Source organism: Vicia villosa, linkage group LG7 (genome assembly GCF_029867415.1).
Source record: "Vicia villosa cultivar HV-30 ecotype Madison, WI linkage group LG7, Vvil1.0, whole genome shotgun sequence".
NCBI lineage: Eukaryota > Viridiplantae > Streptophyta > Magnoliopsida > Fabales > Fabaceae > Vicia > Vicia villosa.
The window spans coordinates 75,296,804-75,317,717 of record NC_081186.1 but is presented as its reverse complement, the minus strand read 5'-3'; the positions used below and the strand labels follow the sequence as shown (position 1 = coordinate 75,317,717).

General features: G+C 32.4%; 1 protein-coding gene, 1 long non-coding RNA gene and 1 pseudogene across 2 annotated transcripts; all 3 read right to left on the bottom strand.

Annotated features, from left to right (window-relative positions):
• Positions 1-1,949: 1,949 nt before the first annotated feature.
• On the bottom strand, positions 1,950-4,242 carry LOC131619362 (uncharacterized). The gene is made up of 3 exons (XM_058890467.1): positions 3,534-4,242; positions 3,335-3,423; positions 1,950-2,503 (listed from the first exon to the last, which is right to left on the bottom strand). The coding sequence occupies exons 1-3, from the start codon at positions 3,610-3,612 to the stop codon at positions 2,351-2,353; spliced, it is 321 nt and encodes a 106-aa protein (XP_058746450.1). The 5' UTR covers positions 3,613-4,242; the 3' UTR covers positions 1,950-2,350.
• A 985-nt stretch (positions 4,243-5,227) lies between these two features.
• Positions 5,228-6,067, bottom strand: LOC131617483 (embryonic abundant protein VF30.1-like; annotated as a pseudogene).
• A 490-nt stretch (positions 6,068-6,557) lies between these two features.
• Positions 6,558-7,108, bottom strand: LOC131617484 (uncharacterized). The gene is made up of 2 exons (XR_009288592.1): positions 7,026-7,108; positions 6,558-6,890 (listed from the first exon to the last, which is right to left on the bottom strand). It is a non-coding gene; the product is annotated as an uncharacterized LOC131617484 (long non-coding RNA).
• Positions 7,109-20,914: the final 13,806 nt, after the last annotated feature.

Below are 20,914 nucleotides of genomic sequence, written 5' to 3'. Positions count from 1 at the left end.
GAATTGAGCATTTTCTCAATATATCATCAATCACACCATCCGGAAGAAGGAAAACACTCATAATATAAGTCGGGATAGCCTGAAGCACAGACTTAATCATAGTCTCTTTACCTGCCCTGGACAATGACCTACCCCTCCATGAATTGATACGTTTCCTGCAGATACGATCCTTGATGAAAGAAAAGGTAGTCTTCTTACTACGACCTATTAAAGACGAAGCCCCAAGTAAATATCGGTGCCAAAAATCAATGCATTAATTACTTAATATTGTTAGTGGATGACAATTTAATTGAGTTTATGAAAAAGTGAAATGATGTACAACTTTACAAAAATGTTCTTCAATAATTATATTGAAAAACGAAATTAAAATAGTATGAAAAAGAAAGAGTAATAATAATAGAGGATATATTAAAAAAATATACTGTATTAATGTTGCATTGGAATTATAAAGTAATTTAATTTGGGATAATTTTTTCTTCAAAGCATCTTATAATTCGGAATAGAGGGAATATGTTTCTGTTAATTTTGTTATCCTAAATCTTTTCACAAGAGTTTGCTCAATATTCTTATGGGATTTTTGTTTTTGGCGAATAAATCTTTAAGGATATTGTGCCTTCATTCACACGCCTGTTATATCTTTATTTTATGAGTATTTTCGAATTGTGTTGTTTGTGTTTTAGGTTTATAGCTCTTGATCAATAATTTCTTATGAGTAGTTTTTGGATCATGATCAATGGTAAATAAAGAATCAATGGTGATTGTGATTGTTTGTGAGTTATATTTTTAGTGGAAAACATTTTCCAACAATTTTTTTTTTAATTTAATTGAGATATACGTAAAAAAAAAATTATACTGTCCGTGAATCATAATCGTTAAAATTTTGTAAAAATTTGACTTTTTCTCAATCACACATCAAATATCAATTGTGAATGATAGTGATATCCGTGTAGAATATTTTACACTGACATTGCATAATAATTATTTTCTTTTTCTTTTAAATCGCATGTCAAAATATATAATATAAAATATTAAACACAGACTAACCTATAGCAAAAGTAATATTAAGTTTAACCCATGGAGTCATACCCAGATCTCAAAAATTATTGCCAACACAACAAAGTCTACAGTTAATTTGTTGTGCAGGAGTTAATTATAATTTTGTAGTGATATTCTAATTTCCGTGTCTTTTAAAACCTAAGACTCTTAGGTAAGACCATTTGCAATGGAGTGTTGAAAATATTTTTCAATTAAATACTTACAATGAATGGTTGAATGAAATGTTGAAAGTGACATGAATTAATTTTAACATGTTGAATGAGAAATGAGTGGGGCCACTTATAATACTTTACAAAATCTTATTGATTGTTATGATTGTTTATATTTTTATCTCACCTTAATTATTTGGGGTCAATTATTTTATAGAAAATCAATTTTTTATTTATTTTTATTTTCACCAAAATTCATCATTTTTTTGTCTATAAATAGAGTCTTGGTTCATTTGATTTGGACTAAGAAAAAAATTCATTCTTTCTCTCTAATTTTTCTATTTAGTCTCCAATAAATTCTTGTTTGTGAGTTAAGTCTATTGTACTAATTAAATTAGGTTGTGTGTTTAGTGTATTATATTTTATTTTAATTTTTTTTAATTTTATTTGTTTTAATAATGACTATTCTTATATCTCGTCTTTATTACCTGCAAATAAAAAATAAATTAAAAATATAAAATTAAAAAATAAAATAAAAATAAATTATTGAATTAGAAAAAAATTCAAATAAAATATTTAAGTCTTAATTATATTAATTTAATTTCAATCGACAATTGTTATTAATATATAATCACAAAAACATAAAAGAAAATAAAAATATGAAATAAAAGTGGTGGGGTAAGGTGTTGAATTTTATTAAACGAAAATCATTGTAGTGAGTAAAAGTTGAATGCGTGTTGAATAATTAGGTGGAAGAGAGAAAAGATGATGTGGAGTGTAAGAAATTTAAAAAGCAAAGTATTGAATATGTAAACCAGGCTAGAAAAGCTAAATAAAATATAAGAGAAATTTAAATAGAAGTCTTCGAAAATTACAAATGTGACGAAATTATGGCATAAAAACAAAATTATGTTTTAAAAATAGAAAGCATTTTCAACCTAACCATTAAAGCCATTTTTATATGTGATGGAGTTTGAAGTAATAAAATTTAAAGAGATGAAGAAAACATAAATAATAGTCTTTGTTGTCTTACCATCATTTTAGCTAAAGTAAAATAATTGAACTCCAATACATTTATTTTTCTAGCACAATAATTCTTCTTTGTAGGGTGTTGTTGTACTTTCCAAGCCCTATTAATCTTAGAATCAAAATTCCAGTTCAACCCATTCACAAAAGTGATCAATACATTTAATAATGTAAAATACGTTCACACTTTGTTGACAATCTTCATCAGTTTCACATTCAATGTGTACTATAGTAAAAAAAAGTTTAAAAATGTTATTAATTAAAATAAGATAAAAGATTGTTTGTGAAGTACAAGGTTATAAATAAATAAATTTGAAAAAGAAAATGAAATAGCTCACCACCACCAGCTTCTATTGTGACAAGAAATAAGAAAGGAAATGGAGCCATAGCATATACAAACTTTAGAGTTTTAGCCATTATTTTCCTTTATATATGTGCTAAATAGAATATGTCGTGTGGTGATCTCTTTATAATGTATATAAAGTTCATGCTTTATTAAAAATAATTAAACAACTTTTAACACTTATGACTTTGTACAAAGCCTTCATCAAATATCAATGTGTTGTGTTTTCCCTTTTAACAAATTTGCCAATCATTAAAATTCATTTTATAACAAACCATTTTAAGCTCTTTTAACCTTTCTTTATAGTCAAGGGAAAAATTTCTTATCGGAGAATGGTAAAGTCATTTCTCAGAATAAAGCATCATTAGAGGTGAGAAAATATTTATGCATCAGTAGAGTATATTGTAAAATCAATTGTTTTGTTGGTAAAAACATTGAACAAAAAGGAATATGTATTATTTAATTTTGTAATTGCATTAGTTATTGTACATTATCATTTACATTAGTCTCAAATTAGAAGAGTGACTAAAATTTTAATTAAAAACTTTAAAAAAGGATTACGAAGCCGAATTTTAAAACTGGCAAACCAAAATTGAAAAATTAAGAAAAATAAGGAAATTAAAATTACAATTAAGCCGAGAAAATAATTGAGTTTCAATACATTTATTTTGCAAGCACAATAACCCATTCCTCTTTGTAAGATATTTTTGTCGTCTCCAAGGTCTAGTAATCATGGAATCAAATCAATATCTATTTGAACCCATTCACAGAAGTGATCAACACATTTAATAACATAAAATGCATTCGGACTTTGTGGACATTCTTTTTCAGTTTCACATTCAACTCGCACTATAACGAAAAAGAGAAAAAAAATTTGATATAAAAATAAGATAAAAGATTGTGTATGAATATCAAAGCAAATAAATAAATTTTAAAAAAGATTTTAAAAAATAGCTTACCACCACCAGCTTCTGTTGCAACAAAAGATAAGAAAATAAACAGAACCATAACATATACAAACTTGAGAATTTTCACCATTTTTTCTTCTTTTATGTATGTAAAAAATAGAATATGCCGTAATCTCTTTATACAAGTTCATGCTTTACTAAAAAATAATTAAACAACTTTTAGCACTTATGAATTTGTAAAAAAACCTTCATAAAATTGTAGCCATTAAATATCAAGGTGTTGTAGACAGGTCATTTAACAAGTTTTCCAATCATTAAAATTCATTCTTTTAACAAATAATTCTTAGCTTTTCTAACCTTTCTTTATAGTCAAGAGAAAAGTTTCTTTTTGGAGAATGGTAAAGTTATTTTTCAGAATAAAGCACCATAAGAGGTGAGAATATGTTTATGCATCTGTAAAATATATTGTAGAAACATTTACATCAGTTATATAATTCATGCTGATTTACAAAATAATTTGGTATTAAATGGAAGGCAAGCATATTTTAAGTAGATTTAATTTTCAAGTATATTTAGAACCGACACATTTGTATAGTTGGCAGGCTTTGTGTGGAAGTTTAAATTACTATTGGCATTTACATGGAATATTTATGGTCAAAACATTTTAATATATAAATTTTTGATTTAATTTTTTTTATTGGTGTTAATATGCCCTTTAATTTAGGAAATTGAAATAGCCTACTCCAAGGTAGGAAAATGATCTAACTTGAATGTTGTTTTTCTTGGTTGTAAATACTTTGAAAAATTAGTTTAATTTTAATAGAAAAAAACTATAACATAATTAGAAAAAAAAATACAATCATGTAAATAAATTTTATAGTTTGTGAAACCTACCGAAAAACTCTAATAAAAGAATAATCATACTTATAAAGGATAATGACTATAATCAAATTCTAAATATTTGGTTTTTTAAAATAAATGAAACACGTGATTTATTGTAAGAAATCTATGCATAAACCAATAGAATTGTTTTTTAAAAGAAAAAAAAATGTTTCCATCCATTTCATAGTGAACTTAGAGGCCTTGTAAATATTCAATTTTAACCATTTTAAAAATAATTTTTGATAGCTTAGCTTTTATATACTAAAACTTTGGAAGGATACTTCTAATATATTAAAAGTCAAAAAGTAAATTTTTTAATGGATTCTTTTGGAAGTGTTTTATGATGTTTTTTCAGAGATATTTAAAACAACCTCTTCTATTTAACTTATTTTTTAGAAAATATAAATGAAGTACCGTAAATCATATTTTCGAAAAAGTTTTTGGAGATTGTGAAAAAGATCAACTAACTAACACTTGCTATTGAGCAGGTTTACTTTAAGACATGAGCAATGAACTATCCACTAAATTCATAGTTATAGTTGCATGTAAAACTTTTCCTATAAATCATATTGATTCATTCAAGGTGGTAGGAAAGTTGATGCACATATAAAGATTATTTGCCCTCCATGCATGATAACTTGCATTCTCAATCGCCAAGCTAAATTGAGGTCTCTAAATAAAGATTATGTGTAATACTTTTATTTTGGTGTTAAGGATGGATTTTGGTACAAAATGTATACCATTTGGTTCATAATTAGGTATATATAGTTTTGCTTTCCAAATTAGTCATTTGGTTTTGTTTCTGAATAATGTGTAATTTAGGTTACACTTCAAAAAATGACAGGTTAAAACGAAAAATTAGGTAAAATATTAAAAATTTATAAACCATAGTTTTAATTAGTTTAGAACTAGCAAGCTTTATTTAGAATACATGGAATTTAAAATTGCACATCGTAGTTATCCATATATACATCTATTATTTGTAGGCAATTCTAGTATGAACATGAGGATCCCATAAAGTTAGAAATCCTCAAATGTCAAGCATGGTTTTACCGTGATATATTTTATTGGAAATAATGTGCATGACTAGTAAGCATTTAGATGACACAGGGATGGTCAACAGAATTATCGGGTACCCAAGCAGCAGCCTGATTTCCAATGAAATGACAAATAGGGACAATTCCAGGTTGGACTTTAAGAGCTTCATAAAGCAACTCGGGGTTCATTCCTCTTGTGTCATGGTGGCAAAGAGTTAAATCCTTGGTTTTATCTCCTTGAGGGGTTACCAAAGAGACTACATAAGTGTTGCACGAACTTGGTGGCAATTGAATACAACTTTTTCAAAATTTAATCTATGACACATCACTGCATTATCTCCAATTTTTTTCACTTCCTCCACCATATATTGGTCCTGATTTATATCAAAAGTACTTGAAATAGGTTTAATTTTTATCGTTCCAAAATGTGAAATGACATGATCAATCATGGATCCCAAAGATAAGACTAAATGTTTTTGTTCTCCTTTAGCGGTTGGGCTCTTACAAAAGTTATATCAAGACTCTGTCTTTCTTTATTTTTCAACCTATGGAATCTGTAACACCTTGTTTTGGTTCAGTGAATGGTCACACTGTGTTTCCAGCAGATTCACTGTTACCCAAGATAATAATTTTCCCAGGATAAAGGTCATGTGGAAAAAAGAGTGTCGAGTGTTAAATAAAATTTATTGTTTTTGAAACCTATCAAAAAAGTCTAATGATAGAATAATCATACTCATAAAGGATAATGACTATAATCAAACTCCAAATGCTAGATCTTGTAAAATAAATGAAACACATGACTTTATTGTAAGAAATCTACATCATAAACCAATAGAATTGTTTTTAAAAGAAAAAATAATAATAATTCCATCCATTTTATAAGACACTAAGAGGCCTTGAAAAATTCAATTTTAACCATTTTGAAAATAATCTTTGGTAGCTTAGTTTTTTATCTACTAAAATTTTGGAAGGATACTTCTTATATATTAAAAGTTTAAAATTAAATTTTCTAATGGATCCTTTTGGAAGTGTTTTATGATGTGTTCAAAAAGATATATGTAAAATATCATCCTCTATTTAAGTTATTTTTTAAAAAATATCAATGAAGTACCGTAAATCATATTTTCGAAAACTTTTTTGGAGATTTTGAAAAACATCAACTAAATAACACTTGCTATTGAGCATGTTTACTTTAAGACATGAGAAATGAACGATCCATTAAATGCATAACTATAGTTGCATGCAAAACTTGTCCTACTAGTCATATTGATTCATTCAAGGTGGTAGAAAAGTTGATGCACATGTCCTCCGTGCATGATTATTTGCATTCTCAATCGCCAAGTTGATTTGTGGTCTCTAAATAAAGATACGTGTGATACTTTTATTTTGGTGTAAATGATACGTGTGATACTTTTATTTTGGTGTAAATGTATATCGTTTGCCAATAATCTTCTCCTGATAGTGTCACACCAATTCCGACAAAAGCAATCTAGAAAAAATATTCACATATTATCTATGAATGTTGGGTTACAAAATTAAGGAGTTTTTTACTCATCTGATTTTATTAAAAAAATACATGCATATGCCATAATCAAGCTAAAGAGTATGAAAACAACAAACTTACACAAAATGAAGCTAAAACATATACATGTGCGAACTTCATTTTCCTAGATATAAAGAAATGATAATTGTGGGGTGTTTAAGTGAGTGTATTTAAAACATATACAAGGTTCTCTTTATATAGATAAATGCATAACTACTATAGCTGCATGCAAGATTTGTCCTATTAATCATACTCATTCCACCAAGTGGGTAGGAAACTTGTGCACATGTCCTCCATGCATGACAATTTGCATTCTCACCCTCCATGCTCAATTGTGGAATCTATAAGGGAATCTAAACTAATTTGTTTTATCTTCTACATGGCATCCATGCACGAAGCCATATTATCTTCCAAGCTTGTGTGATACCAATGTGTCTTTTAGTTATCAATTTATTTTGTGCAAATTACAGTCATGGAGAAAATTCACCATTATATTTAATATTCGAATATTATGGTAACATTTCTCAAATTGATTCTCTTTTGTGCATAACAATGTTAAAGCATATAATATGCCTCCTTTGCTTTATCATGTACTATTTCCTCAAATATTTGACACAACTAAATTGAATTTAGGAAAAGAGGTGACACCGATAAGTATGAACACGATTAAAGTAAAAGCTTATATATTTTATTTGACAAAAAATTGTGGATAAAATTAAATAATAACATTGCTGGGTAAATTTAAAAAGCTTGATAAAATTGATAATTGACCAAGATGATAAATCTAAAATCATATACAATATAATTTGTTATAAATTTAATTTATTTGTGAATGATGTTAATAACAGTCCAAGTGCAATTAGAAATTATATTACACTATGAAGTATTTATATAGTATTGAAGAAAATTATAAACTTATTAGAGGTGAATCTTTATTAAATATATTTATTTATTACTGGTGTTAAGTTATTTACCATATAATATTACGGGTTGTATGTTGTGACTACTACTCATATAATTAAAGTTGGATAAAATAAATTACATATAATGATAAAATTAAGGTTCCCTATTCTTTTTTATTGTTATGTGTATATTTTACATATAAGAGCTTGAATTTTTAAATGTAAATCTTCATTTAGCTTGGATTGTATGGCATTGAATTGTTAAGTGGTTGGATTAGGATGTTGATCTTATGTTTATTTTTGTATTTTCTATTTTGTTAAGTGGTAGGTCATAGAGTATGGGTGATTATGTTAGGGTATGATATGCAGATGTTTGTTCTTTTTTGATTGCTTATAATGACACTATTTTGTGGTTCTTTAATAAATGTGAAAAAAGTGAAGGAAAAAACTATTTGTCTACCAATGTAGGGGTTTCTTGGTAGACCTGTGATGAATTCGTGTTCATTTTTTAAATTGGTTCACAACCTTATCATTTGCCTTAACTAATAGTGGATCTTGAGTTTTTATCTCAGTACAAGGATTAGTTATGGGCTAAGACGTCTCGTTAGGAGTTTATGTTTTAATGATGGTGGTCTGGTTGGCGTGACATCTAGCTTGATCAAATGTTGCTTTGATATTTAGTAATATGTGTTTTCTCTTAGGTTGTTTTAGTTTGTCGTTTTTAGTGGGTGAAGTGTGTTTGTAATATTTAACAAATAGTGAACTAAATTAGCTATATTAAAAAAATAGAAAAAACTAAAACTAAAACATAATTTGAAAAAAAAAAGAAATACAATCAAGTAAATAAACTTTATAGTTTTTGGAACCTATAAAAAAAGTCTAATGATAGAATAATCATACTCATAAAGGATAATGACTATAATCAAACTCCAAATGATAGATCTTGTAAAATAAATGAAACACATGACTTTATTGTAAGAAATCTACTGCATAAACCAACATAATTGTTTTAAAAGAAATAATAATAATAATTTCATCCATTTCATAATACACTAAGAGGCCTTGAAAAAAATCAATTTTAACCTTTTTGAAAATAATTTTTGGTAGCTTAGTTTTTTATATACTAAAATTTTGGTAGGATACTTCTATTATATTAAAAGTCAAAAATAAATTTTCTAATGGATCTTTTTGGATGTTTTTTATGATGTTTTCAAAAAGACGTATGTAAAATAACCTCCTCTATTTAACTTATTTTTTAGAAAATATAAATGAAGCACCGTAAATCATGTTTTCGAAAACGTTTTTGGATATTTTGAAAAACATCAACTAAATAACACTTGCTATTGAGCATGTTTACTTTAAGACATGAGAAATGAACTATCCACTAAATGCATAGCTATAGTTGCATGTAAAACTTGTCCTACTAGTCATATTGATTCATTCAAGGTGGTAGGAAAGTTGATGCACATGTCCTCCATGCATGATAATTTGCATTCTCAATCGCCAAGCTGATTTGTGGTCTCTAAATAAAGATATGTGTGATACTTTTATTTTGGTGTAAAGGATGCATTTTAGTACAAAAAGTATACCGTTTGGTTCTTAAGGTATATATAGTTTTGTTTTCTAAATATGTCATTTGCTTTTGTTTCTGAAAAATGTGTAATTTAGGTTACACCTCAAAAAATAACAGGTTAAAATGAAAAATTAGGTAAAATATTAAAAAGTCATATTTATAAAAAAAACAGAAATTTTCTCTAGAGTAGAACTACCAACCGAGGTGAAGACCCTTCGCTAAAACAAAATTTCCACTGTAATACGGTGAACTGACTTTATTTGAAAATGTGTGGATAGCAAGAGTCGTCACCGACTTTTATTTTATCCAATTTAGGAAAGGCTAAAAGAACAGAAAAAAAACCTTTGAAAGATTTTGAGTTCGGGGGGTAAGTTATACAAAGGGAAGGTCTAAGGCACCCTTTGCATCCATGGTTATCCATGGGCTCTTAATTGCTTAGCTCACTTGTTTGTTTTGAAATGTTTGAAAAGGAGGTGTGAAAAGTAAAAACTTTGAAGAAGAACTTTAGCTTGTAAATAAGCATAGTCTTTTTGAATTTGATTTTGTAAAGGAGTGGGAAAATGTTTTAAATTTGAATTTGAAAAAGAGCAACCAATTAATAGCAACTACCCTAAGTTTTAAAATTCGTTCTTTTAGCTTTTCATGGCGAAAGGGTCTATCCATGCCATAAGAGGGCGGGAAGCCTTTCATTTGGAGGTTGAAGGGTCATCGAGAGTTCGTTCGTCATAAGACTGTCCCATGCCATAGAGAGGCAGGTAGTCTGAGGGAAGAATATAATAGTCATTTTATCTTTTAGGCATCATGCGAGGATACCTTAGCAATTTGGGACAATCATTTTATATGGCAACATCGAGGGAGTTTCAATAACTTTGAAGGCGACAGGCAACATTGCTTTAAGTATCCTCGGAATCGGGAGACTTTGACTATTTAGTATACTTAGAGGCAACAGGCAACATAGGCAACAAGGAAACGAGAGGAATTACCCTAAAGGTGTGTGGGTGCAACAATCACGTGATTCAATTTAGGGTTTACACTCCCTAGGATTACTAACCACGCAGTTTAAAATGAGCGGAAATTAAAGTTCCTACGCTATTACAATAAACACCTGCGGGGATGGGGAAAATTAACAAACAGAAAAAATAAGAAGGACCAATAATTAGTTTTAAACATTGAATGCCTTGATCTCCCTCGAACCTTCGATTGACCCTGAAAATTAAAATGAAAATAATAGGGGTGAGTGTAAGAGAAGTTCCTTAACATATGAAATAAACCCTAATTGAACCTATAAGGCAAAAGTAAAAATTAATAAAAATTAAATTTAAATAAGAACAGGATCGGAACTTAGCTTTTTGATTGGCATGGCGCGTAATCGGAGAATCTTGATTAATCCTGAAAATTTGAACAAAGAAAGAAAAAGGTTAGTGCATTGACTGATCTAAATCTTACAAACCCTAATATGAACCTAAAAGGTTTTTAAGAAAACTTATTATGACCCAAAAGGTTTATAAGGCTTAAAAATGCGTTAGTGGAAAACACCTACCAGAGGACAGTGATTAATTATCATGCTAAAATCAGGGTTTAAGGCATAAAAATAATTTTAATTAGCCCAAAATTAAATGGTTGCCCCAAAATAATTATTAAAAAAACTAAAAATAACTTTAATATTATAAGAAAATCAGACTTTCGATTAAATAATCAATGGTTATAATTTCACTATAAAACTAATTTATTTATTAAAATAAATAAAAAAGTTATAATAAAAAAGAAAAGGAACATAAATAAATTGTTTATGCAATTAAAATTAAAAAGGAATTAAAAAAAATACTTAGCTATGATTATGTGTGACTGGCACTTGAAGGTGTATGATGATCCTTGCCATTGTGACCATTAGATTATGCCTTGATTATGATCTGACGGTCCTGATCGGAGGTTGTACGATGAGGTTTCATAGACACCATGCGCTGGATCTTGTGGTAAATCACCATAAAAATTAAAGGGGCGCAACTGGGACTCGAACCAAGGTTTTGCTGGCCATTAATCTTATCCTTCAACCACCTGCGCTGTGATTATTAGTTATCAAGCAAACAAATAAAATAAATAAAAAAACAAAACATGACCGTGAACCAAAACGGCGCACGTGGGACCCATAGTGGCGCACCCAACCAATCAGAACCAACGTGATGATCTTGACCAACTGACCCACGAATAGAGAGTTGCCAGGCATGGTCAGCAAGTCTCCAGAACTGTTCATCCTCTTCCATCAAAGATTTGCTACGATTTTGCTTCAAAGTGGCTGCGGATTTCGCTACCAAATATCGCAGCAAATTCTGGAACCTCAAAATCTGCAAAATTAGCGTTAAACAAAAAAAACTGCCCAGATCACCTTAAAATCTTCCCCCGATCTCAAATATGCCCATGGTTCGGCCTAAAAATGCTTGTAACAATGGTTTCGAAGCAATCCAACCTTGATGCCCTAGCCATGGCATCCCACGTTTTAGGCACCAAAACACCTCATCAATGGTTCAAACCTTCTTTAAACAATGTCAGGAACTCAAATAAAGCATTAGCATAGGTTTAAAACCGTTAGATAGCGAAAACAAAAATCAAGAAAGGATGTGAATAAAGTGTTTATGGCATGCGAATTCTAAGTGTGTCAAGCATAACTATTTATTCAATTCTACTCTGTGATACCTCTGGAGATGGATGGAATGGATGTTTGGTTCTGAGATCGCTTGGATGAAGAGCTCCAAATTTCCACTTATTGTTGCAAAATTTGGATCATGAAAACCTATTCTCCTTGCCAATTTTTCATCCTCTCCTCATTAGGTTTTGTTATGAATATATAGAGGAGTTTTAAGGGTTAAAATATTGGGCAAAAGATCATGTAATTGATTAGAGAAATATTGGAAAATATTTGATTCAATATTACTCCAAATATTTCTATTTTTGAGTGTTCTATTATTTTGTGCATATTTTCCTTTTGATCTCAGCCAATGAATGAAATTTACTCAGATTTTAATCAAACAGAAGAATTGATTCCATACATATCATTATCTCATGATTTATTTGATTTTGTTTGATTTTAAAAGATTAAAATCAAATATAAATAAAATAATATCATAAAAATAATAATTTTTGATCCTTGGACTCCCTTTGGCCTTAAGATTTCGTGGACAACTCAAGTTTATAGGCCCACCATTTAAAAGTATGAAAATCATCACTTTGGGTTCCATGCATTTTCCAAATTTCACCCAACTTCTATCAATCATAACTCATTCAATTTTAATCATATGACAGTGATCTTGTACTTTTTGGAAACCCCAAGATGTCCTCTACAAGTCATTTTGGAACATATTTTTCATTTGGAGATTTTATCTTGAAGATATGGCTCCTGACAAAAAACAGCTTTTTGCGATCTTCTAAAAGGACCTGTAATGTATTGGCTCATATCTCTTATGCGGAAGCATTTCTTGACCTTGGGCCCAACATCAAAGTTGTAGAGAATCAAATTTTCTTGAGAATGAGATTAGGTTGAGGAATATCTGAGAAAGTATGAGAGAGTTATGGCTGGTCCAAGTTCGGTTGACTTTTACCTAGAAACCCTAATTTAGCATCTTTGTACGTTTGTGGATTTTTGACCTTTTCTTGATGAATCATGATCAAACCTTGATCAAATGATGAATGACACTTCAAAATGAGAATGTTGACAAAAAATCAGGAACTTTGACTATGATTTGACCATAGTTTGACTTTTAGGTCAACTAGTCGATTGTTGATTATTTGGGTCATTGAGTGAGCAATCTTTTGAATCAGGGCTTGAAACTTGGCATGAGGATACTTTGAATCATATGAGAGATCATGGAATCCACTTGAGATATCAGAAGTTCAAATTCCTGATTACATCAGAAACCCTAATTTAGAGGCTGTTGTTTAGGAGAGAGACTGTATGCTTTCTTCTTGTATATCTTTGAGCATTTGAAAGTCAGATGGACTGAAATATGAATAAATATGTTGGGCAAATTTTGGGGTATGACAGCTGCCCCTGTTCAATCTTCTTATACCTAAGGATGTAGGTTGGCTTCTGTGCCTGTCGGAATCAGGGGGTAGAAGAGGATTGAACACTAGAATACCCAGGAATTTTCCCTAGCTGAAGCAGGGACTTTTGCCGGAGACGGGCTTAAAGATGTCGTCCAATTGTTAGAAAATATATATAAGACGGGTTTAAAGATGCCATCTGATCTGGATAAATACAAAAGTCAGGATAAGTCATACGTTAGACTATATCCGAGCTTGAAGTATTGAAAGGCGCTTGCCGGAGATGGGCTTGAAGATGTCGTCCAATTGTTGGAAAAGATGTATAAGACGGGCTTAAAGATGCCATCTGATCTGGATAAATACGAAAGTCTGGATAAGTCGTACGTTATACTATATCCGAGATTGAAGTATTGAAAGGCGCTTGTTGGAGATGGGCTTGAAGATGCCATCAGATGTTTGAAGAGTTGTTTGTCTAAAGCAGATGCTTTTCAGACTAGATCATATGCATTGATTGTATCTGAAGAAGAGATGAAGTAATGTCTTACGGCAGACTACCTGGAGAGGTTCCTGAATAGGATAGATTATTGACTAATATAAAGGAGATTAGGCTTTGAACAAAGCTCGGGAAGAAGTGTCTTGTAGAATATTAATTGAGAAGCTCCTTGAAAGGGAAAGAGACGTCTTAGAGAAGATTGGATAACTTTTTTTTAAGGAATATTACCTAAAGAGGTTGAGATATGTCTTTAAACGAGATTACCTAGAAAGGCTCCTAGAAAGGATGATAAACGTCTTAGAGTAGACTACCTAGAAAGGCTCCTAGAAAGGATATGATACGTCTTAAACAAGACTACCTAGAAAGGCTCCTAGAAAGGATATGAATCATCTTAGAAAAGATTACCTAGAAAGGTTCCTAGAAAGAATAATAAATGTCTTAGAAAAGACTACCTAGAAAGGCTCCTAGAAAGAATATGAAACATCTTAGAAAAGATTACCTAGAAAGGTTCCTAGAAAGGAGGATAAATGTCTTAGAAAAGACTACCTAGAAAGGCTCCAAGAAAGGATGAGAAGTTCTTTGATTGTTTCTGAATTATCTTTGAAGAAAGACCTGGAATGAAGTATCAGATTTGTATTTGTCTTGAATGAGTGTTGAGATTGAATCGTTGATATGATTGTATTTGCACCGTACTTGGATGATAATATTCTTTTGATTATGAAGTGACCTGAAAAGAGAAAGATTAGTTTTATGCAATATCATGATGCATGTATTTGAGATTCTCGAAATAAACGAGAGTATTTGTATGTTATGCATGTATTTATGGATGATGCAGGGATGGACTATATAGTCGAAGCATATTGATAACTCTTTTATAGCAACTGCTGATTGAGAAAATAAATCTCTGTGTGCCGTAGGAGATAATGACAAGAGAATTCCTGTCTTTCGTTCGATGATATCCGGTTGGGGATTTTTGATCTTCGCTTGGGGATGAGATTGACTTGAGTGATCTGATCCTGATGTATCCTGGGGACAAGAAGAATAATCTTCTGATGTACTATCTGATCGAGCTCAACTATGAGTATCCATTTTAACGGGGATAACGAGTTTGAATAAATCTTGTTAGAGAAGAAGATTGTGTCGGAGAAACGGCAGTGTCAGAGATGTAAACTCCATTGGGGAACCACGTATTTATTAGGAAGATATTATTGGAAGATAACTTCTCGAAAGGTACTATGTGGGGATATTTCGTGAAAATAACTCTGTGGGGAGGATTCCCAGGGATTTCAACTTTCCATTGCCCCATGTCTTTGAGTACTTGCTGTTGGAAAACCCCTTTAACCACATATGGTCTTTCGCTTGCAGGCATATACCTGCCCCTGGAATCAGTAGCTTGGTATGCTCGATACTTGAATTTGGAATTAGAACTTCAAAGAAGAGACAGATACCGACATCATCTGATGCTAGTAGCTTAATAGCATTTGTTGAGATTTGTGACTGATGTGACGTGCCCCCAGTGATGGACTAACTTCTCTGGTTTTTCAGTGCCTCTGAGAGGTTCTATGAATCGTGACTAGTTTTCCCTTAGTAGATGGGATAATAATATGTCGTGCCCTTTGTGTAAACAAGCTTTTAGCTGATCGAGTCATGCATACGAGACGTTTCTACAAATTTATTTGTCGGGAGGACTTTTAGTCATTAATTATGCCCCATGCATATTCTTCCTGATGCCAAACATTTGAAATTACGTAGACAAAATTGTTTTATAATGACACTCATTAAAATGCAATGCATATGTCTGTCTTGAAGTTTAAAAACAATTTTAGTAAAACAAAATATGTAAGAAAGTGATATTTGTAAAAACATGATATCAACTCAGGATTTTTGGTAAACTTTTAAGGAGTCAGGATACCCTTTTTGTGACAGTATGCTTTCGAACTAACCATGCTTCAATTAGGACTTTCAAGGGTTGTAACGTGGCTTGGTTCACGGTTTAAGAAACAAAGGATAAAGGCTCAAAGTTTATTTGTACCCATCCCAATCTTCGTGATGTTCTTCGATCTTATGCTCAGTTAACTTTGCATTTAAGTTCTAGCAGGTCTTGAAGTCGTAATGTTGACATTAATTTGATGATGGTTGAAGCACCGAAAGTTTATTTTGAAAAGGCAGTCATATTTTTTTTTTTTTCTTTTGTCGAGGATTTGTAGTAACCTCTTTTTTGACTTTATTATCCCTAACTTTTGCCTAAACTGTTTATTTTGAGATTACAGTCAGCGGGATGTTTCGATTTTTGATAAGTCTCCTTCATAGGTTTTGACTTAACAATTTTCTTTTTCTTTTATGGATATTGACTGCCTGACTTGAGAACTACGGGAATCCATCACTTGTGTAAAGCACCTGGTATAATTGAGGTAACTGAGTAACTACCCTGCCCCAGGTTATGATTAAAGGTTTTAATCTGTATGAAAAAGAAGACTTCTACTTCTTAGGCTCGAAAGGGTTGACGAGGGATTAACATCCTTATATCTCCACTGTTTAGGAATTGAAACAATGCATGTACATCGTTAGCATAGTCCGTTCAAAAGCATACTGTATGAGGTTGCGGTACCGTTTTCGTCATCCTCCCTCAAAAGGCTTACAGCTTTAGCGAGAATTAAATATCATAACGAAAACCAAGTAAAAACAGAGTTTAATATAGCAATAGGAAGAGAAATAAATCAAGACAAACGTATGCAATGCATTAATGATTATGATAAAATAAATAGAGTCTGACATAAGACGAATGTTTAAACAAACAGGAAAGAGATTGCGAATGCGAGTAAATTAATGATCTAAATAGCCCTCCTTTAGACTTTGTGTGGCTTCTCTGGTTGGCCAAATTCAACGATCCATTCTTCAATCAGGTCTTGAATTTTATGTTTCAATGGCCCACACTCTTCTGTATTGTGACCAGGACTATTTGAATGGTAAGCACATCTTGCATGATATTTGTACCCAGGGACGGGATTAGCAGGAGCTGAGTATGGAGGCAGTAGAGTTATCAGACTTCGATCGAGCAAGTGTTGCAGAGCTTGAGCCAGTGGCATGTGTAGTGGAGTAAACGACCTTTTGGGTTTGGATTTCCAAGGACGTTGGCCACCTTGTTGCTTATGTTGATCTTTCTGTTGTTGTTGTGTTGGGTCCTGACTAGAGACCAGGACTGCCCCAACAGTGGTGGATTCATTCTTCCCATTGTATGACTTTTTTACAGTACCAGAAGAAGTAGCCGCCTGAATTTTTCCGCTTCGGATACCATTTTCAACACGTTCTCCGGTCAGTATGAGGTCAGTGAAACCAAACGAGGAGCTACCAAGTAAATGGCTGTAGAAAGGACCAGTTAGTGTATTCATGTACATGTCAACTAACTCTCGATCAGCCATGGGAGGTTGGACTCTGCCAGCCAAGTCTCTCCATTTCTGAGCATATTCTTTGAAGTTTTCATTAGGTCCCATGGACATGCTTTGTAATTATGTACGAGTTGGCGCAAGATCAGCATTGTATTGGTATTGCGTGTAGAAAGCAACAACCAAGTCTTCCCATGTACGGATGTTGGTACCCTCCAGTTGATAGTACCATTCAAGTTGAGTTCCAGATAGGCTCTCTTGGAAAAAGTGGATCCACAGCTTCTTATCAGCGGTATGAGGCTGAATCTTCCTTACATAAGACTTCAAGTGCAGTTTTGGACAAGAGACCCCATCGTATTTAGCACAGGCCAGAATCTTGAATTTCAGAGGGATGACAACTCCATAGATGAGTCCTAGATCTTCAAAATCTAGTCCAGGTACCTTCTGAATTTCTATGGCTTTCATATGTTCCTCCAACAACTTGTATTTGTCGTTAGGATGTTCGTTCTCATGGTAATAATCTTCTTCTTCTTCAGAAGGCTTGGCAGCATCATGATTACTTTTTTCCTCAGTCTTGATACTAGCATCATCATCTTGCTCATCTTCGTCACTGTCTTCGGAGGTTTCGGCATCCCTGAGTTACAAGATCGGTCTAAGCCTTTTCCCCAGAATCTTCTTGCCTTTCTTCTTCTTGTTCTTGGTAAGGAGTGCTTTCAGTTCATCTTGCCCCTTGGACAAGTTCAGGATCAGATCTTGAAATTGGGCGTTCTGAGTTTGAAGGTCTTTGATTGATTGCTCGAGATTCATGATGCTGAAATAAACAGCGAGGAGGTGAGAAACCTGTGGTGGAAACCTGTGATGCGATGTTTATGAATGCAGATGCAATGTTTTCAAGGATCTTTAGGAATTTAGTTAGCAACTTTAGAAAATAATTTGGTCGCATCTTTGTTTGAAGAACTCTGATTCTTGGATGTTCTTCCATGGGAATCAAGCTCACCATATCGAGTGGGTCATCGCCTCTGATTCGGGATACCTCTGAATTTGAAAGTATATGGCTAGAGGAAAATAAATCCTCTTGCCCCTTGATAGGTACAGCGTCTCTGAATTGGAAGGTATGTGGCGAGAGGAAAGTAAATCCTCTTGCCCCTTGATAAGAGTTCAGCCCTTGATAAGAGCACCTGAAATTGTGCGCCCTAAATTCCTAAGATCCTTGAAAGGGTTAGTAAACATGCAATGTTACGATGTCATGATGTCATGATGTTATGCAGATGCAATGCATCAGACGAAACGTAAGGTAATAAGGACAAGTGAGCCCCACAAGAAAAACCTGCAAGGAAACAAAGGTTAGTAGCAAACACAGACAAGTCACACAAGTGCCCTTAGGTTTAGAGGCTTGCATGAAGTTCGTAGGTAAGTATCCTCCCCACTAAAGTTTAGTTGGTTCAACCTGTCCTATATAAAGATCGGGTTCTAGGGAGCTCATATCGTTGACCTTTCTCGAAGGCGCTTATCTCAGTTTGGCAATCGAATCACCGACCGAGAAGGTCCTGAAAGTCTAGTCCATATGAGTGTAGCTTCGAGTATCAACCAACTTCAGTCGGAACCAAAGCCAGCCATCTCGCTACTTTCTAAAAGGCCAAAGTCAAGTTCAACTAGGGTTCTAGGGGCAAATTAGTGCTTAATGACACCACGCAGCAGCCAAGTGTTTCCTCGAGTCGGATCCCAAGGAACACCAGGACAAACCAATGTGTCACACTAACGATGGACACCATATTAACCACATCAGTATACGCTGTGCAGTCTCCTTGGTCTCATGCCATTTACCTAAGGTTCTCAGATTCGGGTTAGGATCTTTCACACAAGTAAATACCCAAAACAGCCTTTGAAATATAAAGCAGACAAATCAAACAATTAAAGTGAATCCTAAAATCTAAGGTAACCCCTCTTTTAATTCGAAAGTATCCCCAGCAGAGTCGCCAGTTCTGTAATACGGTGAACTGACTTTATTTGAAAATGTGCGGATAGCAAGAGTCGCCACCGACTTTTATTTTATCCAATTTAGGAAAGGCTAAAAGAACAGAAAAAAACCTTTGAAAGATTTTGATTTCGGGGGGTAAGTTATACAAAGGGAAGGTCTAAGGCACCCTTTGCATCCATGGTTATCCATGGGCTCTTAATTGCTTAGCTCACTTGTTTGTTTTGAAATGTTTGAAAAGGAGGTGTGAAAAGTAAAAACTTTGAAGAAGAACTTTAGCTTGTAAATAAGCGTAGTCGTTTTGAATTTGATTTTGAAAAGGAGTGGGAAAATGTTTTAAATTTGAATTTGAAAAAGAGCAAGCAATTAATAGCAACTACCCTAAGTTTTAAAATTCGTTCTTTTAGCTTTTCAGGGCGAAAGGGTCTATCCATGCCATAAGAGGGCAGGAAGCCTTTCATTTGGAGGTTGAAGGGTCATCGAGAGTTCAATCGCCATAAGACTGTCCCATGCCATAGAGAGGCAGGTAGTCTGAGGGAAGAATATAACAGTCATTTTATCTTTTAGGCATCATGCGAGGATACCATAGCAATTTGGGACAATCATTTTATAAGGCAACATCGAGGGAGTTTCAATAACTTTGAAGGCGACAGGCAACATTGCTTTAAGTATCCTCGGAATCGGGGGACTTTGACTATTTAGTATACTTAGAGGCAATAAGCAACATAGGCAACAAGGCAACAAGAGGAATTACCCTAAAGGTGTGTGGGTGCAACAATCACGTGATTCAATTTAGATAATTTATCTTGTAATTATTGGTGATTCTATGTTCAATTCAGGGTTTACACTCCCTAGGATTACTAACCACGCAGCTTAAAATGAGCGGAAATTAAAGGCAGAAATTAAAGTTCCTACGCTATTACAATAAACACCTGCGGGGATGGGGAAAATTAACAAACAGAAAAAATAAGAAGGACCAATAATTAGTTTTAAACATTGAATGCCTTGATCTCCCTCAAACCTTCCATTGACCCTGAAAATTAAAATGAAAATAATAGGGGTGAGTGTAAGAGAAGTTCCTTAACATATGAAATAAACCCTAATTGAACCTATAAGGCAAAAGTAAAAATTAATAAAAATTAAATTTAAATAGGAACAGGATCGGAACTTAGCTTTTTGATTGGCATGGCGCGTAATCGGAGAATCTTGATTAATACTGAAAATTTGAACAAAGAAAGAAAAAGGTTAGTGCATTGACTGATCTAAATCTTACAAACCCTAATATGAACCTAAAAGGTTTTTAAGAAAACTTATTATGACCCAAAAGGTTTATAAGGCTTAAAAATGCGTTAGTGGAAAACACCTACCAGAGGACAGTGATTAATTATCATGCTAAAATCAGGGTTTAAGGCATAAAAATAATTTTAATTAGCCCAAAATTAAATGGTTGCCCCAAAATAATTATTAAAAAAACTAAAAATAATTTTAATATTATAAGAAAATCAGACTTTCGATTAAATAATCAATGGTTATAATTTCACTATAAAACTAATTTATTTATTAAAATAAATAAAAAATTTAAAATAAAAAAGAAAAGGAACATAAATAA